The following is an 18,948-nucleotide window of genomic DNA, read 5'->3' on the forward strand; positions in this document are numbered from 1 at the left end:
GAGCCTGCACCGTGTTTGTACAAATTAATTTATATAAATGAGAAAACAGAGCCTGACCCAGCACAGGGAGGAGTGAGAGACCCAGGCAGCACCAGGGGCTGAACCTGCATGTGTCTGACACGGTTTGTACAATTAATTTATATAAATGATAAAACAGAGCCTGAGCCAGCAGAGGGACAAGTGAGAGACCTGGGCAGAACCAGGGGCTGAACCTGCACGCGTCTGACACTGTTTGTACAATTAATTTATACAAATGATAAAACAGCCTGAGCCAGCAGAGGGAGGAGTGAGAGGTGGCCCTGGAGGGGACAGGGAGGTGGCAGAGCTGCAGGCAGGACACAGCTCTGAGCCTCCTCACACCTCCACAGCCTCCAGAGGAAATAATGCTGGAAACCTTTGCTGTATTCATCTAGTTGAGTTAGTTTCTGTTATTAATGGAGCTTAGAAATAGCAGTGTAAATATAAATAATATATAAAATTAATATATTTCTTAGGCTGTAGCCCGGTATTAAAATAAAGACTGCTTTTGTAAATATAACCCAGGGAATGGGAAGATCATCAGGAAACCCCCTCTCATTCCTGGGTTATCTTATCCAGTGACCAGAGCTCCAAAGGAAGAATTTATTGAATTTCTTGATCCCCTGTCCTCAGAGAATGGGACGCGAGAGCACCACGAGGCACCACCCAGAGATTTCTCCACAAGGAGCAATAAAATGTTGAATTGGTGAAGTGGGGGCAGCTTGGGGGGGCTGAAACCAAGGGAATTTCTAACCTCAAAGGAATGTTTGAATAATGCATGAGGGCCTTTTGAATGTGTAACAAACCGGGGCATTTCCAGAGGTGTTTCCTGGGCTAGGGGATGTTTTTGCCTGAATGCCAGATTTTGTTCTTCGCTTGTTTGTCTCCTAATTGTCTCTTTTTTATTTTTTTTTTTTTAAGTTTTATAAAACATATAAATTGTACTGAGGAAGGGAAGCTCGTTTTTCACAAGGGGCACTCACACCATGGGGGAGAGGTGCAGGGGCTGAGGAGGGGGTTCAGGGGTTCAGGATGGATTCAGGATGGGTTCAGGGGTTCAGGATGGGTTCAGGATGGGTTCAGGAGAGGTTCAGGATGGGTTCAGAGGTACAGGATGGGTTCAGCAGTTCAGGAATTCAGGGGTTCAAAGGGGGTTCAGGCGTTCAGGAGGGGGTTCAGGATGGGTTCAGGGGTTCAGGAGGGGGTTCAGGGGTTCAGGATGGATTCAGGATGGGTTCAGGGGTTCAGGATGGGTTCAGGATGGGTTCAGGATGGGTTCAGCATTTCAGGAATTCAGGGGTTCAGGGTTCGGGGGTTCAGGATGGGTTCAGGAGGGGTTCAGAGGTACAAGATGGGTTCAGCAGTTCAGGAATTCAGGGGTTCAGAGGGGGTTCAGGGGTTCAGGAGAGGTACAGGAGGGGTTCAGGATGGGTTCAGGGGTTCAGGATGGATTCAGGATGGGTTCAGGGGTTCAGGAGGGGTTCAGAGGTACAGGATGGATTCAGGATGGGTTCAGGATGGATTCAGAGGTTCAGGATGGGTTCAGCATTTCAGGAATTCAGGGGTTCAGGGTTCAGGGGTTCAGGATGGGTTCAGGATGGGTTCAGGATGGGTTCAGGAGAGGTTCAGGATGGGTTCAGAGGTACAGGATGGGTTCAGCAGTTCAGGAATTCAGGGGTTCAAAGGGGGTTCAGGGGTTCAGGAGGGGTTCAGGATAGGTTCAGGATGGATTCAGCATGGGTTCAGAGGTACAGGATGGGTTCAGGGGTTCAGGGGGGGGTTCAGGATGGGTTCAGGGATTCAGGATGGATTCAGGATGGGTTCAGAGGTACAGGAGGGGTTCAGGGGTTCAGGAGTTCAGGGGTTCAGAGGAGGTTCAGGGGTTCAGGAGAGGTTCAGGAGAGGTTCAGGAGAGGTTCAGGATGGATTCAGGATGGGTTCAGGGGTTCAGGATGGATTCAGGATGGGTTCAGAGGTACAGGAAGGGTTCAGGGGTTCAGGAGTTCAGGGGTTCAGGGGTTCAGGAGAGGTTCAGGAGGGGGTTCAGGATGGGTTCAGGATGGGTTCAGAGGTACAGGAGGGGTTCAGGGGTTCAGGAGTTCAGGGGTTCAGAGGGGGTTCAGGGGTTCAGGAGAGGTTCAGGAGGGGGTTCAGGAAAGGTTAAGGGGTTCAGAGGTACAGAAGGGGGTTCAGGGGTACTCAGACGATGTAGGAAGGGTTCAGGCGTTCAGGAGATGTTCAGGATGGGTTCAGGGGTTTAGGATGGGTTCAGGATGGGTTCAGGGGTTCAAGAAGGTGTTCAGGGGTAGTCAGACGATGTGGGAAGGGTTCAGGAGTTCAGGGGTTCAGGAGAGGTTCAGGATGGATTCAGGATGGGTTCAGGAGTTCAGGGGGGCTCAGGGGTCCCAGGTACTCACACGATGTGGGCCAGGTCCAGCGGTTCAGAGGGGATTCAGGGGTACAGGAGGGGTTCAGGATGGGTTCTGGGGTTCAGGGGTGTTCAGGGGGGCTCAGGGGTCCCAGGTACTCACACGATGTGGGCCAGGTCCAGCGGTTTCTCGGGCTGCTCGGGGAACAGCGGCCGCGGCGGGTCCCGGCTGGGCACGCAGCCCAGCGACTTGCTGATGGCGTGGCTCAGCTTCTTGGCCGGGGATTTCTGCCGGGGGAACCACAGGAGCCGGGTGAGCCCGGGCGAGGGCGGGGGGCGCTCGGGGACGGGCGAGGAACGAGGGGGAAAAGCAGAAAAGGGCAGAGCAGCCGGCAAGAGCCGGGTTTGTCACGGGGAAATCGGTCGGGGAGCCTCGGGAGCGCCCCGGCGCTGGAAATTCAAAGTTCTAACGAAGTGAGATGGGGAAATAAACCAATCACCGGGGGTTTCTCCCGGGAATTGAGGCCAGGGGCGATCCCATCCCCTCGAGGGATTTGTTTCACACTCGCTCTCTGAGCACAGAGGGGGCCTTTGGAGGGGAGAACACTCAATTCCCGATTTTCTGTCCCCTACGGGCTAAGCCAGGGGTTGGGAAGGGCAGGAGTGACTTTATCTCCTCTCACAACTGCCTCACTTGTGCTCGGTGACCTCCGGGATCCTGGGGGATGCTGGAATTCCTGCCCCGAGCCACGGCCGTGACCCGGGGTTTAAATCAAACCTGACCAGATCAGATCGGACCAAATCTGAAAAAATCCAAACCCGAAAGTGATCGCGCACTCCCGAGCTCCCAGCAGGGACAAGGGAACCCCGGGCACGCTCCTTCCCAGCGCTAAAAATTCCAGAAACAATTCCAGGGACAGACACGGGAACCCCGGGCACGCTCCTTCCCAGCGCTAAAAATTCCAAAAACAATTCCAGGGACACGGGAACCCCGGGCACGCTCCTTCCCAGCGCTAAAAATTCCAAAAACAATTCCAGGGACACGGGAACCCCGGGCACGCTCCTTCCCAGCGCTAAAAATTCCAAAAACAATTCCAGGGACAGACACAGGAACCCCGGGCACGCTCCTTCCCAGCGCTAAAAATTCCAAAAACAATTCCAGGAACCCCGGGCACGTTCCTTCCCAGCGCTAAAAATTCCAAAAACAATTCCAGGGACAGACACGGGAACCCCGGGCACGCTCCTTCCCAGCGCTAAAAATTCCAAAAACAATTCCAGGGACACGGGAACCCCGGGCACGCTCCTTCCCAGCGCTAAAAATTCCAAAAACAATTCCAGGGACACAGGAACCCCGGGCACGCTCCTTCCCAGCGCTAAAAATTCCAGAAACAATTCCAGGGACACAGGAACCCCGGGCACGCTCCTTCCCAGCGCTAAAAATTCCAAAAACAATTCCAGGGACACAGGAACCCCGGGCACGCTCCTTCCCAGCGCTAAAAATTCCAGAAACAATTCCAGGAACCCCGGGCACGCTCCTTCCCAGCGCTAAAAATTCCAGAAACAATTCCAGGGACACGGGAACCCCGGGCACGCTCCTTCCCAGCGCTAAAAATTCCAGGGACAGACACAGGAACCCCGGGCACGCTCCTTCCCAGCGCTAAAAATTCCAGGATTCCACGGATGTGGAGCTCAGGCAGCTCCTGCTCTCGCTCACTGAGATCCCAGGAAAGTGTAACCAATTAACGCCCGGGCTAATTAATCCCGTGGAATTCATTACTGCTCCTGCCCAACATTCCAAAGCGGGACCGGGAGCGGCTCTCAAGGCACATTCAGATTAAAATTCAGATTAACGCTGGTTCAAACAGGAGATCCAGCAGACACCACCGGGCAATTAGTGACAATTAACACCTTTTACTAGAGAAGGAATCGATTCCTCCTGACGTCCAACCCGCCCTGCAGCTGCAGCCCAACTCCTCTCCGGTTCTGGGATTTTTTATTTATCATCCTGGGAAGCAGCAGCATTGTGTGGAGGCAATTCGTGCAGCAGCCTCTGGATCCCAGGGACCCCCAACCTCCTGGGATCCTGAAATGGTTGGTGCTGGAAGGGACCTGAGAGCTCATCTCATTCCACAGCCCCCCCAAGATTTAATTACTCTGAAATCCTCTGAAAATCACGATTTGGTTTTATATCACTTACTGATAAATCGTGCACACAAAAGTGATTATTCCAAGCTTAAACCCCTGCCCCCAGCTTTCCTAAATTAATTCTTCACGTGCTGAAAGCGTCCTCATTTGTTTCTCTCTGAATTTTGTTCATTTCCCTCCCACAGATTTGAGGGGCTGGGGACAAGGGCTGGAGGGACAGGACACAGGGAATGGCTTGGAGCTGGAAAAGGGGAGATTTGGATGGGATTTTGGGCAGGAATTGTTCCCTGGCAGGGTGTTGAGGCCCTGGCACAGCTGTGGCTGCCCCTGGATCCCTGGCGGTGCCCAAGGCCGGGTTGGAGCGGCCTGGCACAGCGGGAGGTGTCCCTGCCATGGCTGGGGTGGCACTGGATGAGCTTTGAGGTCCCTTCCAGCCCAAACCACCCTGGGATCCTGTGATTAAACACCGATTAACAATCAGGAACATCTCTGGGATGCACCCGTGGCCGGTGAGCCCCAGGAAATCGGGGTGAGCCCCCCTGAGCCCCCTGGAAGTGAGCTCCCCACAGGATGCTCATCCCAGAGCAGCTCCTTCCCCTTCCCTGCGTGTCCCCAGGGCTTGGGGACGCTCCTGTGTCACTCTGCTCCCTGCAAAGCTGCTCCAGGGCAGGGGGAGGTCGGATTTTGGGAACAATTCCTCCCCAGAAAGGATTCAAATCCCTGTGGATGTGGCACTTGGGGACAGGGCTCAGTGGTGGCCTGGGCAGTGCTGGGGATGGTTGGATTCAATGGTCTCACAGAGCTTTTCCAACCCAAGTGAATGCAGGATTCAATGATATTTCTAAATTTTATAAAAATCACAGAATCAGCTTTCTGAGATCCCTTCTTCAGCAAACTCAGCCTTTTCCATATCCACACCCATCAAGGAAGGACACTCACCTTCTGTCCACATCTGTCAACCAACATTCAAATAAATGGTTTCTGCTCCTTTCTCTTCCCGCATGGAATAACAAAACTCATGGCAAAGGTTTGCCACCGGTCATGGCAAGGGTTTGGGGAATCGAGAATTCCCCAAAATCCCTCCAGGGCTGGGCACTGCAAAGCTCCCTGGGCACTGCCAAGGCCTGAGCCCCCTTTCCATGGGGGAATCCCTGCTGCTGTCCGAGCTGAGCCTGGCCTGGCCCAGCCTGAGGCCATTTCCCCTTGTCCTGTCCCTGTTCCCTGGGAGCACAGCCCGACCCCCCCTGGCTGTCCCCTCCTGTCAGGGACTTGTGCAGAGCCACAAGGTCCCACTGAGCCTCCTTTTCTCCAGGCTCAGCCCCTTCCCAGCTCCCTCAGCCTCTCCTGGGGCTCCATTCCCTTTCCAGCTCCCTCAGCCTCTGCTGGGGCTCCATTCCCTTTCCCAGCCCCTTTTCCCAGCCCATTCCCGATGTGTTCGTGCCCTCTGCTGGGAGGTGCCCACTCTGATCCCATTCCCAGCTCACCTGGATCCATTCCCACCTGAGGAATCCCCGTGCACGGCCCGGAACGTTCGGGGCCAGCGGCACAAACATCCTCAGAGCCTGAATTATCCACAAGTGCCACCCAAAAGGGAAAGGAAACCTGACCCAGGAGAAACATCTGACCCAGGAGAACACCCTGACCCCTTGTCTTGGGTTGCAGTGTGAGCTGTACCCAGCAGTGTGAATTCAATCACCAGCTGTTAAACTCCTGGGGCAGTTTTTGTTTGTCCCTTCCAGGAGCCATCCCTCACCATTCCAGGGGATCTCTGCTGTTCCTGGCCCATCCAGGCTCACTGCAGGGCTCACACAATTCCATCAGCCCACCGGGAGATGCTGCAGCCAGGGGAGGAGCCCGGCATTCCCGGCTGGATCACACCTGGCCCTGGGAACAGCAGCACAGCCCGTGGGCACGGGATTGCCAGAGGAGCCCCGGAGCCATCCCAGCACCACGGGAGCTGCAGAGGAAAACTGCACCCTGCTGCAGGATCCCTGCTGCCAGAACCACATCTGTCACTGCAGGAGGCTGGGCTGGGCTGGGACCAACACCCTGAGCAGCAGCGGGACAGCTCTCTGCTCACTCCGGCAGCGGTTCCAGGATTTTTGTTTGATTGATTGGTTTTTGTACCACTACGTGATTGGTTTTTGTACCACTACGTTTGTATTTTTAATATCCCCAGTAAAGAACTGTTATTCCTACCCCCGTATCTTTGCCTGAAAGCCCCTTAATCCCAGAATTACAATAATTCAGAGGGAGGGGGTTTTACGTTCTCCATCCCCAGGGGATCTCCGGCTTTCCCTGGCACACACACCTGAGTTTCCAAACCACAACACCCAGGGATGTGCCCTGCCCCTGAGGAGGCCCTTACCCACGAGGAGTGCTCCTTCATCTGGTGCTGGTTGCTGTGGGGGCCGCTGGCGTGGCCCCTCCAGAAGCAGTTCTGGCACAGCTGGTAGTTGTGGCACTGCTGGCAGTGGTACCGGAAGCCCATCATGCTCTCACAGTGGCAGTACGAGCACTCCACGGGGTGGAAGACTTGCAGACGGGGAAAAAAAAAAACCAACAAAAAAAACCCCAAACAAACCAACAAGCAAAAAAAAAAAAAAAAACAAACAAAACCCCCAAACAAACAAAAACACAAACAAAACCCCCAAACAAACAAACAAAAAACCAAACAAATACCCCAAACAAAAACACAAACAAAAAACCCAAACAAACAAACAAAAAAACACAAACAAAACCCCCAAACAAACAAACAAAAAACCAAACAAAAACCCCCAAACAAACAAAAACACAAACAAAAACCCCAAACAAACAAACAAAAAAACCAAAGAAAAACCCCAAACAAAAAAAAACACAAACAAAAAACCCAAACAAACAAACCCCAACCAAACAAAAACAAAACAAACAACAACAAACAAACAAAACAAAGAAAAAAATAAGTTTCAGTGATTTTTTTGGTCAAGCTGGAATATCCCATTTTGCCAGAGCTTCTGGAGCACTCCAGTGTTGGAGTCCAGGGCATTCCTTTGGCTGCCCTGGAGGGTCAGAGACCTGGACAGGGGGGTCTGGGACCCTGGCACAGAGCCCAGAGGGACACTGGCTTTGATCCCAGTCCATGGGAAAGGCTTCCTGCACTGCAGGAAGGATTGCAGGCCACAGGAGTGTGAAAGAGAGGAGTTTAGCTTATCACAGGGGGAGAAAACAGTAGGTTTGGGTTTTTAGTGTGGAAGTGGATGGGAGCAAGATGGAGGATTTGGGGCGTTGTCTCCTGCTTCTTCTTTCTTCTTCCCTCACTCCATTTCCTGCAGCGACAGTGGCACAAAGTAGTTTAAGGAGATTGGGTCAAAGTAGGGATGACCTGTTTAGTGTAAGTGATAGGTATTGGCAAATAATGATAAATAAAGAACGTGTAACAATTAGTATAAAAGACAGCGACAGCCCAGTGCGGGAGGAGTCACCAGATGCCCGAGCAGCTGCACAGACCGTAGCTGGGCACTGAGAGAATTGTAAGATAAGAAACAATAAACAAAGCACAACCTTGAAAAATCAGAACCTGAAGACTCCGTCTCTTTGTTGTGTCTGGCTCAGAGCTTTGCAGGAGGCAAAAAGACTCTAAAACCACCTGAATCTCGGGAGAGCAGCTGAGGCTCCAGCACTCGCGGTCTGTGCAGGATTTTGGGGGCAGAGCAGGGAGCTGTGGTGCCAGGACCCCTCAGGTGATGCTGATGGTAACGCAGCAGTTCCCTCTGACGGGTTCTCACGATGGTCCCTCCTCCCACGCCTCGCTCCCTGGCACACTCAGGATCCCCCAGGGAATTCTCCCTGGCACACTCAGAATCCCCCAGGGAATTCTCCCTGGCACACTCAGAATCCCCCAGGGAATTCCAGCGCGGCTGAGGCGGGTGGGAGCGGCAGGAAGCAGCAGAGCCGCCTCACACCGGGTGGGATGGGCTGGATCCTGCCTCAGGAGAGCCCGCGGGTCACTGCTGGAACCCCGGGCGCTGAGAATCCCAGGATTTCTGTGCTGCCAGAAATGCAAACGCTGCACGGACCCGAGGCCGTGGAAAAGGCTCCAAAAGGGAGTGACAGCGCCGGGATTGTGGGTGTGGGGTTTGGATAGAAGAACTCCACCCCTGTACGGGATCACTGATAACAGAACCACACCTGTCACTGCAGCAGCATTTATCTGCTGACCCACGGGGTGTCAGGTCGTGTCCTGACTCTGGCAGCGTTTCCAGGAAATTTTGTTTGTTTATTTGCTCTTTTTTTTTTTTTTCTATACTACTATATTTATATTTTTAATATTCCTAGCAAAGATCTGTTATTCCTATTCCCGTATCTTTGCCTGAAAGCCCCTTAATTTCCAAATCACAATAATTCAGAGGGAGGGGGTTTTACATTCTCCATCCCAAGGGAATCTCCAGCTCTCCCTGGCACGCACCTGTCTGTCCAAACCAAGACAAAACCAAAGAGGAACGTGAGCCTGAGGGGAAGGAGATGAGAACTCCCCATGGCAAATGCATCCTGAAACGTGAGGGACAAAACAGAACCAGGGAACAATTCCTGCCCCAAATCCCGTCCAGCCCTGCCCCCTGGCACTGGGAGCCATTCCCTGTGTCCTGCCCTCCGTCATGGAAAACCACTCCCCGTGTCCTGCCCTCCATCCCTTGTCCCCAGCCCCTCTCCAGCTTCTGGATCCTTCTCCAGGTGAACGTTCCCAGCTCTGCCAGCCTGGCTCCATGAGGAATCCTCCCCGACCCTTCCCTGGCCCCGTGCAGGTGGCAGAGATTGCTGCTGGTCAAAGGGAACAGGGGATAAGAGCAGCACAGAGCCCAGACGCTGATATCCCGGCGTGGGGACGCGATAACAGGGCTCCGAGAGCAGGAACCACAGCAGGGACGGGCACGGCCTCTGAGTGATGGATGGGGAGAAATTGGAACGGCCAGGATCAGGGACTGCTACAGCAGGGAGCAGCAAGACGGGAACCAAAGAGGTGGGAGCTTTTCTTTTTTCTGGTCCTGGGGTTTTTTGGCTGTTTCCTTTTTTTTTTGGTTGGTTTTTTGTTTGTGGTTTTTATTTTCTGTTGTTGTTCTTTCCTTGGGGTTTGTTTGTTTAGTTTTTTGTGGGGTTTGACTGTTTGGGTTTTTGCCTGTGGGTTGTGGTGGTGTGTTTTTTTTTTTGTTTTTGTTTTTTTTTTTTTTTTTTTTTTTTTTTTTTTTTTTTTTTTTTTTTTTTTGTGGTATTATTTTTGGTTTTCATTTTTCTGCAAGGGCCACAGTTAATCTTTGGATGGGAAAGACCCGGGTGAAGGGGAGCAGCCAAGCTGGTCCCCTCCTGCTCCTGGCTGCTGCCAGGGAACGCCAGGATCAAGTCAGGATCCCCCTTTTCCCTGGAGTTCACCCAACATTTTAACCAGATCAACCTCCTCACCTTCTGGGCAGGATTTCCCATAGGACTTGAGAGCAGGGAATTGCCACCATCAAAATTAATTTTAAAATCCCAGGATCCCTGAGGCTGGAAAATCCCTCCCAGATCATGGAGTCCCAGCTGTGCCCGATCCCCACCGTGTCCCCAAGAGCTCTGAGTGCCACCTCCTGGTGACACCTCCAGGGCTGGGCACTGCAAAGCTCCCTGGGCACTGCCAAGGCCTGAGCCCCCTTTCCATGGGGAAATTCCTGCTGCTGTCCGAGCTGAGCCTGGCCTGGCCCAGCCTGAGGCCATTTCCCCTTGTCCTGTCCCTGTTCCCTGGGAGCAGAGCCCGACCCCCCCTGGCTGTCCCCTCCTGTCAGGGACTTGTGCAGAGCCACAGGGTCCCACTGAGCCTCCTTTTCTCCAGGCTCAGCCCCTTCCCAGCTCCCTCAGCCTCTGCTGGGGCTCCATTCCCTTCCCAGCTCCCTCAGCCTCTCCGGGGGCTCCATTCCCTTTCCCAGCTCCCTCAGCCTCTGCTGGGGCTCCATTCCCTTTCCCAGCTCCCTCAGCCTCTCCTGGGGCTCCATTCCCTTTCCCAGCTCCCTCAGCCTCTGCTGGGGCTCCATTCCCTTTCCCAGCTCCCTCAGCCTCTGCTGGGGCTCCATTCCCTTTCCAGCTCCCTCAGCCTCTGCTGGGGCTCTGGAACATTCAGAGGATGTGGTTTCACTTCCATGAAATCAGGGGATTTGTGCTGCTGCTGCTCTCACGCCCAGCCAGCCCCAGCACACCCTGAGCCCAGCGGGGCTGGGAATGGGGCAGGAGCGACGGAGGCACCGGGGGCACGAGCAGGGGCAGAGGGTGGGAAATGGATCCACAGAGGATCCTCAAAGCCTGGCAGAAGGGTCCCAGAGCCTGGGTCTGTGCGCTGCCTCTGAGTTAGAAACGCCGTGGAATGGGACAGACATCGTGGAGAGAGAAATGGAACTGGAAACAAATTCCAGATGATGACCTTGCAAATAGACCAGATACTTTGGAGGAATAGAAACATGAAAGGTGCATTGTTGTAGGACCCACGTGGGGTATTTTTAGATGATTGGTTTAGAAGCATTTGGCAGCTTTATGTGACAAAAGCTGACAGGCCAAGAAACGCTGATAATGTTTTGTAATTAGGAAATAGTTTGGCTTCTGGTTGTGATGGCGTGAATTGTAACATCTGCACCGTCTCACCCTTCTCATGAGACTGAAAATGGAATAAAAGCCTTTAAAACGCCTCTCAAGAGCCCTGTCTCCGGGTCAGAAAAAGGAATAATCCGACAGCGGAGCAATCCAGGTGTGAGCAGAGCCCCGCTCCGTCCCCAAAGCGAAAAGATGCCATTTACCATTTTCCACGTGCGCCAGTCTGTGCATGAGGGGCAGCCACACAAGGCACTGGGGAGGAGGGTCAGCCATCAGCGTGTCCAGGAACATGTTCAGCATCACCTTCTTCTGCAGGACAGGAACACAGGGAGCACGGGATGGCACAGAACGGCACCCGCTTCATGCTGCACACAAAATCCCCCCGACACGGCCCCTGCGCCGTCAGTCCTGGAACCAGGGCACGGTTTGGGGGGAAAGGACCTTAAATCCCACCCAGAGCCGCCCCTGGCACGGCAGGGACATGTCCCACTGCCCCAGGGACACCTCCTGCTGTTCCAGGGACACCTCCTGCTGCCCCAGGGACACCTCCCACTGCCCCAGGGACATCTCCCACTGCCCCAGGGACACCTCCCACTGTCCCAGGGACATCTCCTGCTGTCCCAGAGACACCTCCCGCTGCCCCAGGGACACCTCCTGCTGTCCCAGGGACATCTCCTGCTGTGCCAGGGACACCTCCTGCTGCCCCAGGGACACCTCCTGCTGCCCCAGGGACATCTCCTGCTGCCCCAGGGACACCTCCTGCTGCCCCAGGGACACCTCCTGCTGCCCCAGGGACACCTCCTGCTGCCCCAGGGACACCTCCTGCTGCCCCAGGGACACCTCCTGCTGTGCCAGGGACACCTCCTGCTGCCCCAGGGACACCTCCTGCTGCCCCAGGGACACCTCCTGCTGTGCCAGGGACACCTCCTGCTGCCCCAGGGACACCTCCTGCTGCCCCAGGGACACCTCCTGCTGCCCCAGGGACACCTCCTGCTGTGCCAGGGACACCTCCCACTGTCCCAGGGACACCTCCTGCTGCCCCAGGGACATGTCCCACTGCCCCAGGGACACCTCCTGCTGTGCCAGGGACACCTCCTGCTGTGCCAAGGACACCTCCTGCTGTGCCAGAGTCACCTCCTGCTGTCCCAGGGACACCTCCTGCTGCCCCAGGGACACCTCCTGCTGTGCCAGGGACACCTCCTGCTGTCCCAGGGACACCTCCTGCTGCCCCAGGGACACCTCCTGCTGTGCCAGGGACACCTCCTGCTGCCCCAGGGACATCTCCTGCTGCCCCAGGGACACCTCCTGCTGCCCCAGGGACACCTCCTGCTGCCCCAGGGACATGTCCCACTGCCCCAGGGACACCTCCTGCTGTCCCAGGGACACCTCCTGCTGTGCCAGGGACACCTCCCGCTGCCCCAGGGACATCTCCTGCTGCCCCAGGGACACCTCCCACTGCCCCAGGGACACCTCCTGCTGTGCCAGGGACACCTCCCGCTGTGCCAGGGACACGTCCTGCTGTCCCAGGGACACCTCCCGCTGTGCCAGGCTGCTCCAGCCTGGCCTTGGGCACTGCCAGGGATCCAGGGGCAGCCACAGCTGTGCCAGGGAACAGCTCCTGCCCCGAAACCCAGCGTAAATCTGGAGCCTCACTGATTCAGAAATCAAAGGCTGCTTCCTACTGCACAGTATTCCAAACATGCTAATTGCTGATTAACTCCTATTTAGTCACTATAGATTTTACACCGAATGCTGCAGAAATGTTTCTTCTGGAGCATCACCCTGTCCAGAGTCTAAACATTGAATTTGAGGCCTAAGATCAATCAAGTTCACGTTTGCAGTTGATTTAAGGATTAGTTATAGTATTTACACTACCTTGAACGAGAAACAAATCGTTGGAACAATTAAAATACAACTGCAATGGATTTAAAAATAAGGTGCTTGTTTCAAACAGATCCTGGAAGCGACTTTTTGAAACTAATTGTCTTAACACAGTGAAAAAGCTTTGGAAAACTCAAGGGGGAATAGACAAAATGCCGTGGTTTATGTTTTGGGAAGGAACGGAGTCATTCCTGCTCTTCTGGTGGGGAATGGGGGTGGCCCTCCAAGGAGGGGAATCAACGGGAATGACAGAAAATCCTTTCATTGCTTAATTTGGGTTGTTTCAAAGTGCCGAGGGGACCTCAGTGACCCCCAGCCCTGATACCTCGTGAATCCCAAATACCAAATCCCAGATCCCACACCCTGGATCCCAGATCCTGAATCCCAGATCCCAGATCCTGAATCCCAGACAATAAATCCCAGATCCCACACCCCGGATCACAGATCTTGAATCCCACCTGAATCCCAGATCCCAAATACCAGACCCCAAATCCCAGCTTTCAGACCTCAAAACTCAAATCCCATCTCCCAGACCTCAAACCCCATCTCCCAAACCTCATCTCTCAAACCCCATCTCCCAAACCTCATCTCCCAAACCCCATCTCCCACCTCCCAAACCCCATCTCCCAAATCTCAAGCTCCGTCTCCCAAATCTCAAATCCCATCTCCCAAACCCCATCTCCCACCTCCCAGATCCCAAACCCCATCTCCCAAATCCCAAGCTCCATCTCCCAAATCTCAAATCCCATCTCCCAAACCCCACCTCCCAAATCCCAAACCCCATCTCCCAAATCCCACCTCCCATTTCCCAAACCCCACACCCCAGCCCCCAAACCCCGTCTCCCATTTCCCAAATCCCATCTCCCAAATCCCAAACCCCATGTCCCATCTCCCAAACCCCATCTCCCAAACTTCAAATCCTATCTCCCACCTCCCAACCCCCCTCTCCCATCTCTCAAACCCCATCTCCCACCTCCCAAATCCCAAACCCCATCTCCCTAATCCCATCTCCCAAATCCCTTCTCCCACCTCCCACACCCCATCTCCCACCTCCCAAATCCCAAACCCCATCTCCCAAACCCCATCTCCCACACCCCAAACCCCATCTCCCAAACCCCATCTCCCAAACCCCAAACCCCATCTCCCATCTCCCAAATCCCTTCTCCCACCTCCCACACCCCAAATCCCACCTCCCAAACCCCAAACCCCATCTCCCAAACCCCATCTCCCAAACCCCAAACCCCAAACCCCATCTCCCATCTCCCAAACCCCATCTCCCAAACCCCTTCTCCCACCTCCCACAGCCCAGTGCCGACCTGCTGGGGGAAGCAGGTGCGCACGGCGTGCTCGGTGTAGCCGAAGGAGGGGCCCTCGAACACGGCCGTGGGCAGCTTCAGCACCTCCCTCAGGAACTGGTCGAACTTGCTGAAAACCAGCAGCCCGTTGGAATCTGAGATCTGAGAGAAAATATCTGTAAGGAAACAGAGCGAAACCCCGGGGTAAATGCGGGTTCGGCGCGGGGAGAACGCCCAGCGCCCGGCCCTGAGGCGTCCCCGAGCGCTGCGGTTCTGGGATTTAGCCAGGGAAGGGTGAAAATGTCTCCCTGTTCCCTCCATCCTGCTGCCAGTGCAGGGACTGGGACAGAGGGAGCAGAGGGGGGGGAACCCCACAGGAGCACACCTGGAACCCCAAACCTGCAGAGACCCCTCGGAGGGGGCTCCCAGAATGACAAATGTTTGTAACGGGGACAGAACTCCAGGGAAATGTGCTCAACATCCCAGCGTCCCTGGGACTGGAAAATCCCCCACAAACCAGGGACTCCCAGCGGTGCCCGATCCCCAAATTGTCCCCAAGAGCTCCGAGTGCCACATCCAGGTGACACCTCCAGGGCTGGGCACTGCAAAGCTCCCTGGGCACTGCCAAGGCCTGAGCCCCCTTTCCATGGGGAAATTCCTGCTGCTGTCCGAGCTGAGCCTCCCCTGGCCCAGCCTGAGGCCATTTCCCCTTGTCCTGTCCCTGTTCCCTGGGAGCAGAGCCCGACCCCCCCTGGCTGTCCCCTCCTGTCAGGGACTTCTGCAGAGCCACAGGGTCCCACTGAGCCTCCTTTTCTCCAGGCTCAGCCCCTTCCCAGCTCCCTCAGCCTCTGCTGGGGCTCCATTCCCTTTCCCAGCTCCCTCAGCCTCTCCTGAGGCTCCATTCCCTTTCCCAGCTCCCTCAGCCTCTCCTGGACTCCATTCCCTTTCCAGCTCCCTCAGCCTCTCCTGAGGCTCCATTCCCTTTCCCAGCTCCCTCAGCCTCTCCTGGGGCTCCATTCCCTTCCCAGCTCCCTCAGCCTCTCCTGGGGCTCCATTCCCTTCCCAGCTCCCTCAGCCTCTGCTGGGGCTCCATTCCCTTTCCAGCTCCCTCAGCCTCTGCTGGGGCTCCATTCCCTTCCCAGCTCCCTCAGCCTCTCCTGGGGCTCCATGCCCTGTCCCAGCTTTGCCAGGAGCTGTTGGAAGCCGAGGGCACCGAGCTCATCCCCAGGTACTGCAGAGGTGGGAAGGGCAGCGGGATCCCGTTTTGGATCTGAGATTTTGGGCAGGAATTGTTCCCTGGCAGGGTGCTGAGGCCCTGGCACAGCTGTGGCTGCCCCTGGATCCCTGGCAGTGCCTGGACAGGGTTTGGAGCACCTGGCACAGCGGGAGGTGTCCCTGCCATGGCTGGGGACAGCACCAGGTGATCTTTAAGGTCCCTTCCAGCCCAAACCATCCAGGGATTCTGAGGACGTTTGTGACGGGTTTGCACCTTCTGAGCGGCTCTGTGGGGACAAACGAGGGGCTGAGCAGACGTTCCCCGACGTTTGGAAGGATGGAAGCAGAGCAGGGAGGTGCTGCAGGGGTCCCACCGCCCGGCCCTGCTCCCCCCTGAGCCTCGGGGGTCCCAACGAAGGCAAACCCTGGGGCAGGGCTGCACAGAGAGTGACAGGACACAGGGAGGGGACAGAGCTGCCCTGGGATCCACAATCTGGGAGAGGTGTTGGAACCCTGGGCGCGGAGAATTCCAGGATTTCTGTGCTGCCAGGCTCTGACCCCCCAGCAAACACTGCACTGACCCGAGGCCGTGGAAAAGGCTCCAAAATGGAGTGACAGCGCTGGGATTGTGGGTGTGGAGTTTGGATAGAAGTGTGTGAGAGCACAGGGTGCAAAACTCAGAGTTTAAGGGTTTAGAATATAATAACACACATAAAGCAAGATGGAGGATTCAGGGTGTTGCCTAAATTCCTCTTTTTCACCTTCTCCACGGGTCTGGGTGGTTTTTTGTAACTGGAATAATCCGCATTGCGGGCCAGGGGTGTTTGGTTACTGGGTTCAAAGTAAAAATAATTTAGGTGTAATTTCATAATTGGACAATTAGTGCTTAAAAGACCTCGTAGAGAGAGCAGGAGCCATTTCTCCCTTTGTTAACCAGAACTCACAACTCCTGAGACTGTACCAGATAAAAATTAATAAACACCCGAGTCCAAACACAAAACTGCATCTCTTGAGTGTTTAATCCTGGCTCTAAGAGAAAAGAAGATAAAGCAACAGAAGCCAGACATGTCCCTGGTGCAGGCTCCAAGGGAGGTTTCCTCAGTGCTAAAAAGGGAAAATTCCCTGAGATGTGACAGATCCCAGATCCCCTCAGCACCACCCAACCCTCTCTGCTGTTATTTCAGGCACCGTCAGAAATTAAACATCAAAAAAACCCCCAGAAGCTCGCGCTGGCAGAAAATAACCTGCATTTCAGCGATCAAAACCAACTTCTGAAAAAAACACGACATTTTTCAGAGAGGCTGGAGAAATGACCCCAATTTCCTGAAAGAATGAGCTCAGCAAGAAGCCTGCAACGCCCAAGTTCAGAGGGGGAAAAAAACGACCTGGAATTTCTATCACTGATGAAACAGAGCAGCTTGAAATGAAGGTCTCTCGAATAAAATAAAATATATTAGGAGAAATGGGGGGGGAAAAAAAAAAAGAAATAAAATATTTAAAATGGTGCATCTCTGTATTTTAGAAAAATAAGCCAGCCAGAAAAATTAGGCTTAACCTGGAAACTGAATGTGGAAAAAAAAACACAAAAAACCCAGGATGAAAACGCACACAAAATGAAAACAACGGGAACAACTAAAATTAGATAGCCAAAATTCCAGACTCCTGATCCGTTCTGGAGCAGGATCCCTGCAGAAGGGGCCCTGCACAGGTTCTGCAATGAGCCTGGCGAGGTGGGACGGGCTTTTAAATTTAAATAATTGTATTTAAAATGGGCTGAAACCTCCTGGGTGTGCTCGGGGTGCTCATCCCAGCTGAGCAGGCAGTGGGAGCGAAGTGATCCCCAAAAGAGGGAGAAATCCGAGGCCTGGAAATCAACTGAAAACGAGAGAGAAGAAAGAGCCCAGGCTGTGCCAAGGGTAAATTAAAAATTAAAATTCCCCTCCAAAGCCCGGCCGCGCTTGGAGTCAGAAGAAGTGGGTTTGTTGTCCAGGTGGGAAACTTCCACAATTAGTGACGTTTGGAACTGATAAAAAGCAGGATAGAGCTGATATCCCTTCAGAGGGCCTCGGGCTGGGCCAGGGCAGGACAGCGGCAGGAATTGCCCCAGGGAAAGGCGGTGGAGCTTGGGAGCGCCCGTCCCTGCAGGGCTCTGAGCCTGAACTCCGGGGGATCTTCCCTCCGCAGGGATCCTGGGATCCCCCACAGCCCTGCTCTGCAAGGAGAATTCCAGAGGCGGGGAAGGGCCCCGCTGGAGCTCCCCCAGCCCCTCTGTGCCACGGGGACGCTCCTGGGACATCGTCCTGGCCCCAGAGAGGACAGAGACCAAGCTCCCACCATCCACACGGACCCCGGGACGAGGAAACATGGAAAATAAAACCGCCAGGATTCCCAGAGAGCTCCAGCCTGCCCCGGGAAGGGAGGATGGGGTGGGACCCTCCTGGAGAAGGAGATTTTGGGGATGAAAAGGGTCAGAAACCGGGGAGATGTGGGGAAGGAAGGGAAGCAGCACAATCCTGACGCTGAGAAGAAATCAGGGATCAGGGAACAGCTGAGGCTGGGACATCAGGAGGATGCTCCTCCCTGGAGCAGATGGATGGGGCAGGCACATTCCCAGGAGATTCCCAGAATATTCCCAGGACATTCCCAGCACACTCCCAGCACATTCCCAGCACACTCCCAGCACATTCCCAGCACATTCCCAGGATATTCCCAGCACATTGCCAGGAGATTCCCAGGATATTCCCAGGACATTCTCAGCACATTCCCGGGATATTCCCAGCACATTCCCAGGACATTCCCAGCACACTCCCAGCACATTCCCAGCACATTCCCAGCACACTCCCAGCACATTCCCAGCACACTCCCGGGATATTCCCAGCACATTCCCAGCACATTCCCAGCACACTCCCAGCACATTGCCAGGAGAGTCACAGAATATTCCCAGCACACTCCCAGCACATTCCCAGCACACTCCCAGCACACTCCCAGCACATTCCCAGGATATTCCCAGCACACTCCCAGCACATTCCCAGCACATTCCCAGCACACTCCCAGCACATTCCCGGGATCCCCGGGCACTCAGCAGCTCCGAGGGCTCTGCCTGCAGCGGGAGCAGCTCCAGGAGCAGCTGGGGGCTGAGGGTGTTGGACAAAGTCCTGGATTAAGTAACCTAGACATGTGTATTCCATTCCATCTGTCAAAAGCTGTTTTTTGGGAGATGTTTTATCCTCCTAACTCCAGGGGGAAGGAGGAGGATGCTCCCTGATAACGTCCCAGCCGTTAGACCCAGGTGGGGCCGTGTTTGTTGTCTCTGTCACCTCCCTCCACCCTCCCGGGGACATCTCCTGATAACGGCCCATCAGTGCCCACCACTGCCAGGACACATTCCATCATCCACTGGGAGATGCTCCACACACTGGGAGGAGCCAGCTGCTCCCA

At 54.7% G+C, this 18,948-nt stretch overlaps 1 protein-coding gene across 2 annotated transcripts in view; it reads right to left on the reverse strand.

Annotated features, from left to right (window-relative positions):
• The window catches only part of LOC120766079 (dystrobrevin beta-like), a 68,603-nt gene that overhangs the window by 15,143 nt on the left and 34,512 nt on the right, over positions 1–18,948 (reverse strand). For both annotated transcript variants that reach the window (XM_040091450.1, XM_040091451.1), the window contains 4 exons: positions 14,317–14,471; positions 11,323–11,428; positions 6,900–7,066; positions 2,550–2,674 (listed from right to left, as the gene is read on the reverse strand). In XM_040091450.1, coding sequence (XP_039947384.1) covers positions 2,550–2,674; positions 6,900–7,066; positions 11,323–11,428; positions 14,317–14,471 — 553 coding nt within the window. The remainder of the gene's footprint in view (positions 1–2,549; positions 2,675–6,899; positions 7,067–11,322; positions 11,429–14,316; positions 14,472–18,948) is intronic.

Source organism: Hirundo rustica (genome assembly GCF_015227805.2).
Source record: "Hirundo rustica isolate bHirRus1 chromosome 3 unlocalized genomic scaffold, bHirRus1.pri.v3 SUPER_3_unloc_1, whole genome shotgun sequence".
In the NCBI taxonomy this organism is placed as follows: domain Eukaryota; kingdom Metazoa; phylum Chordata; class Aves; order Passeriformes; family Hirundinidae; genus Hirundo; species Hirundo rustica.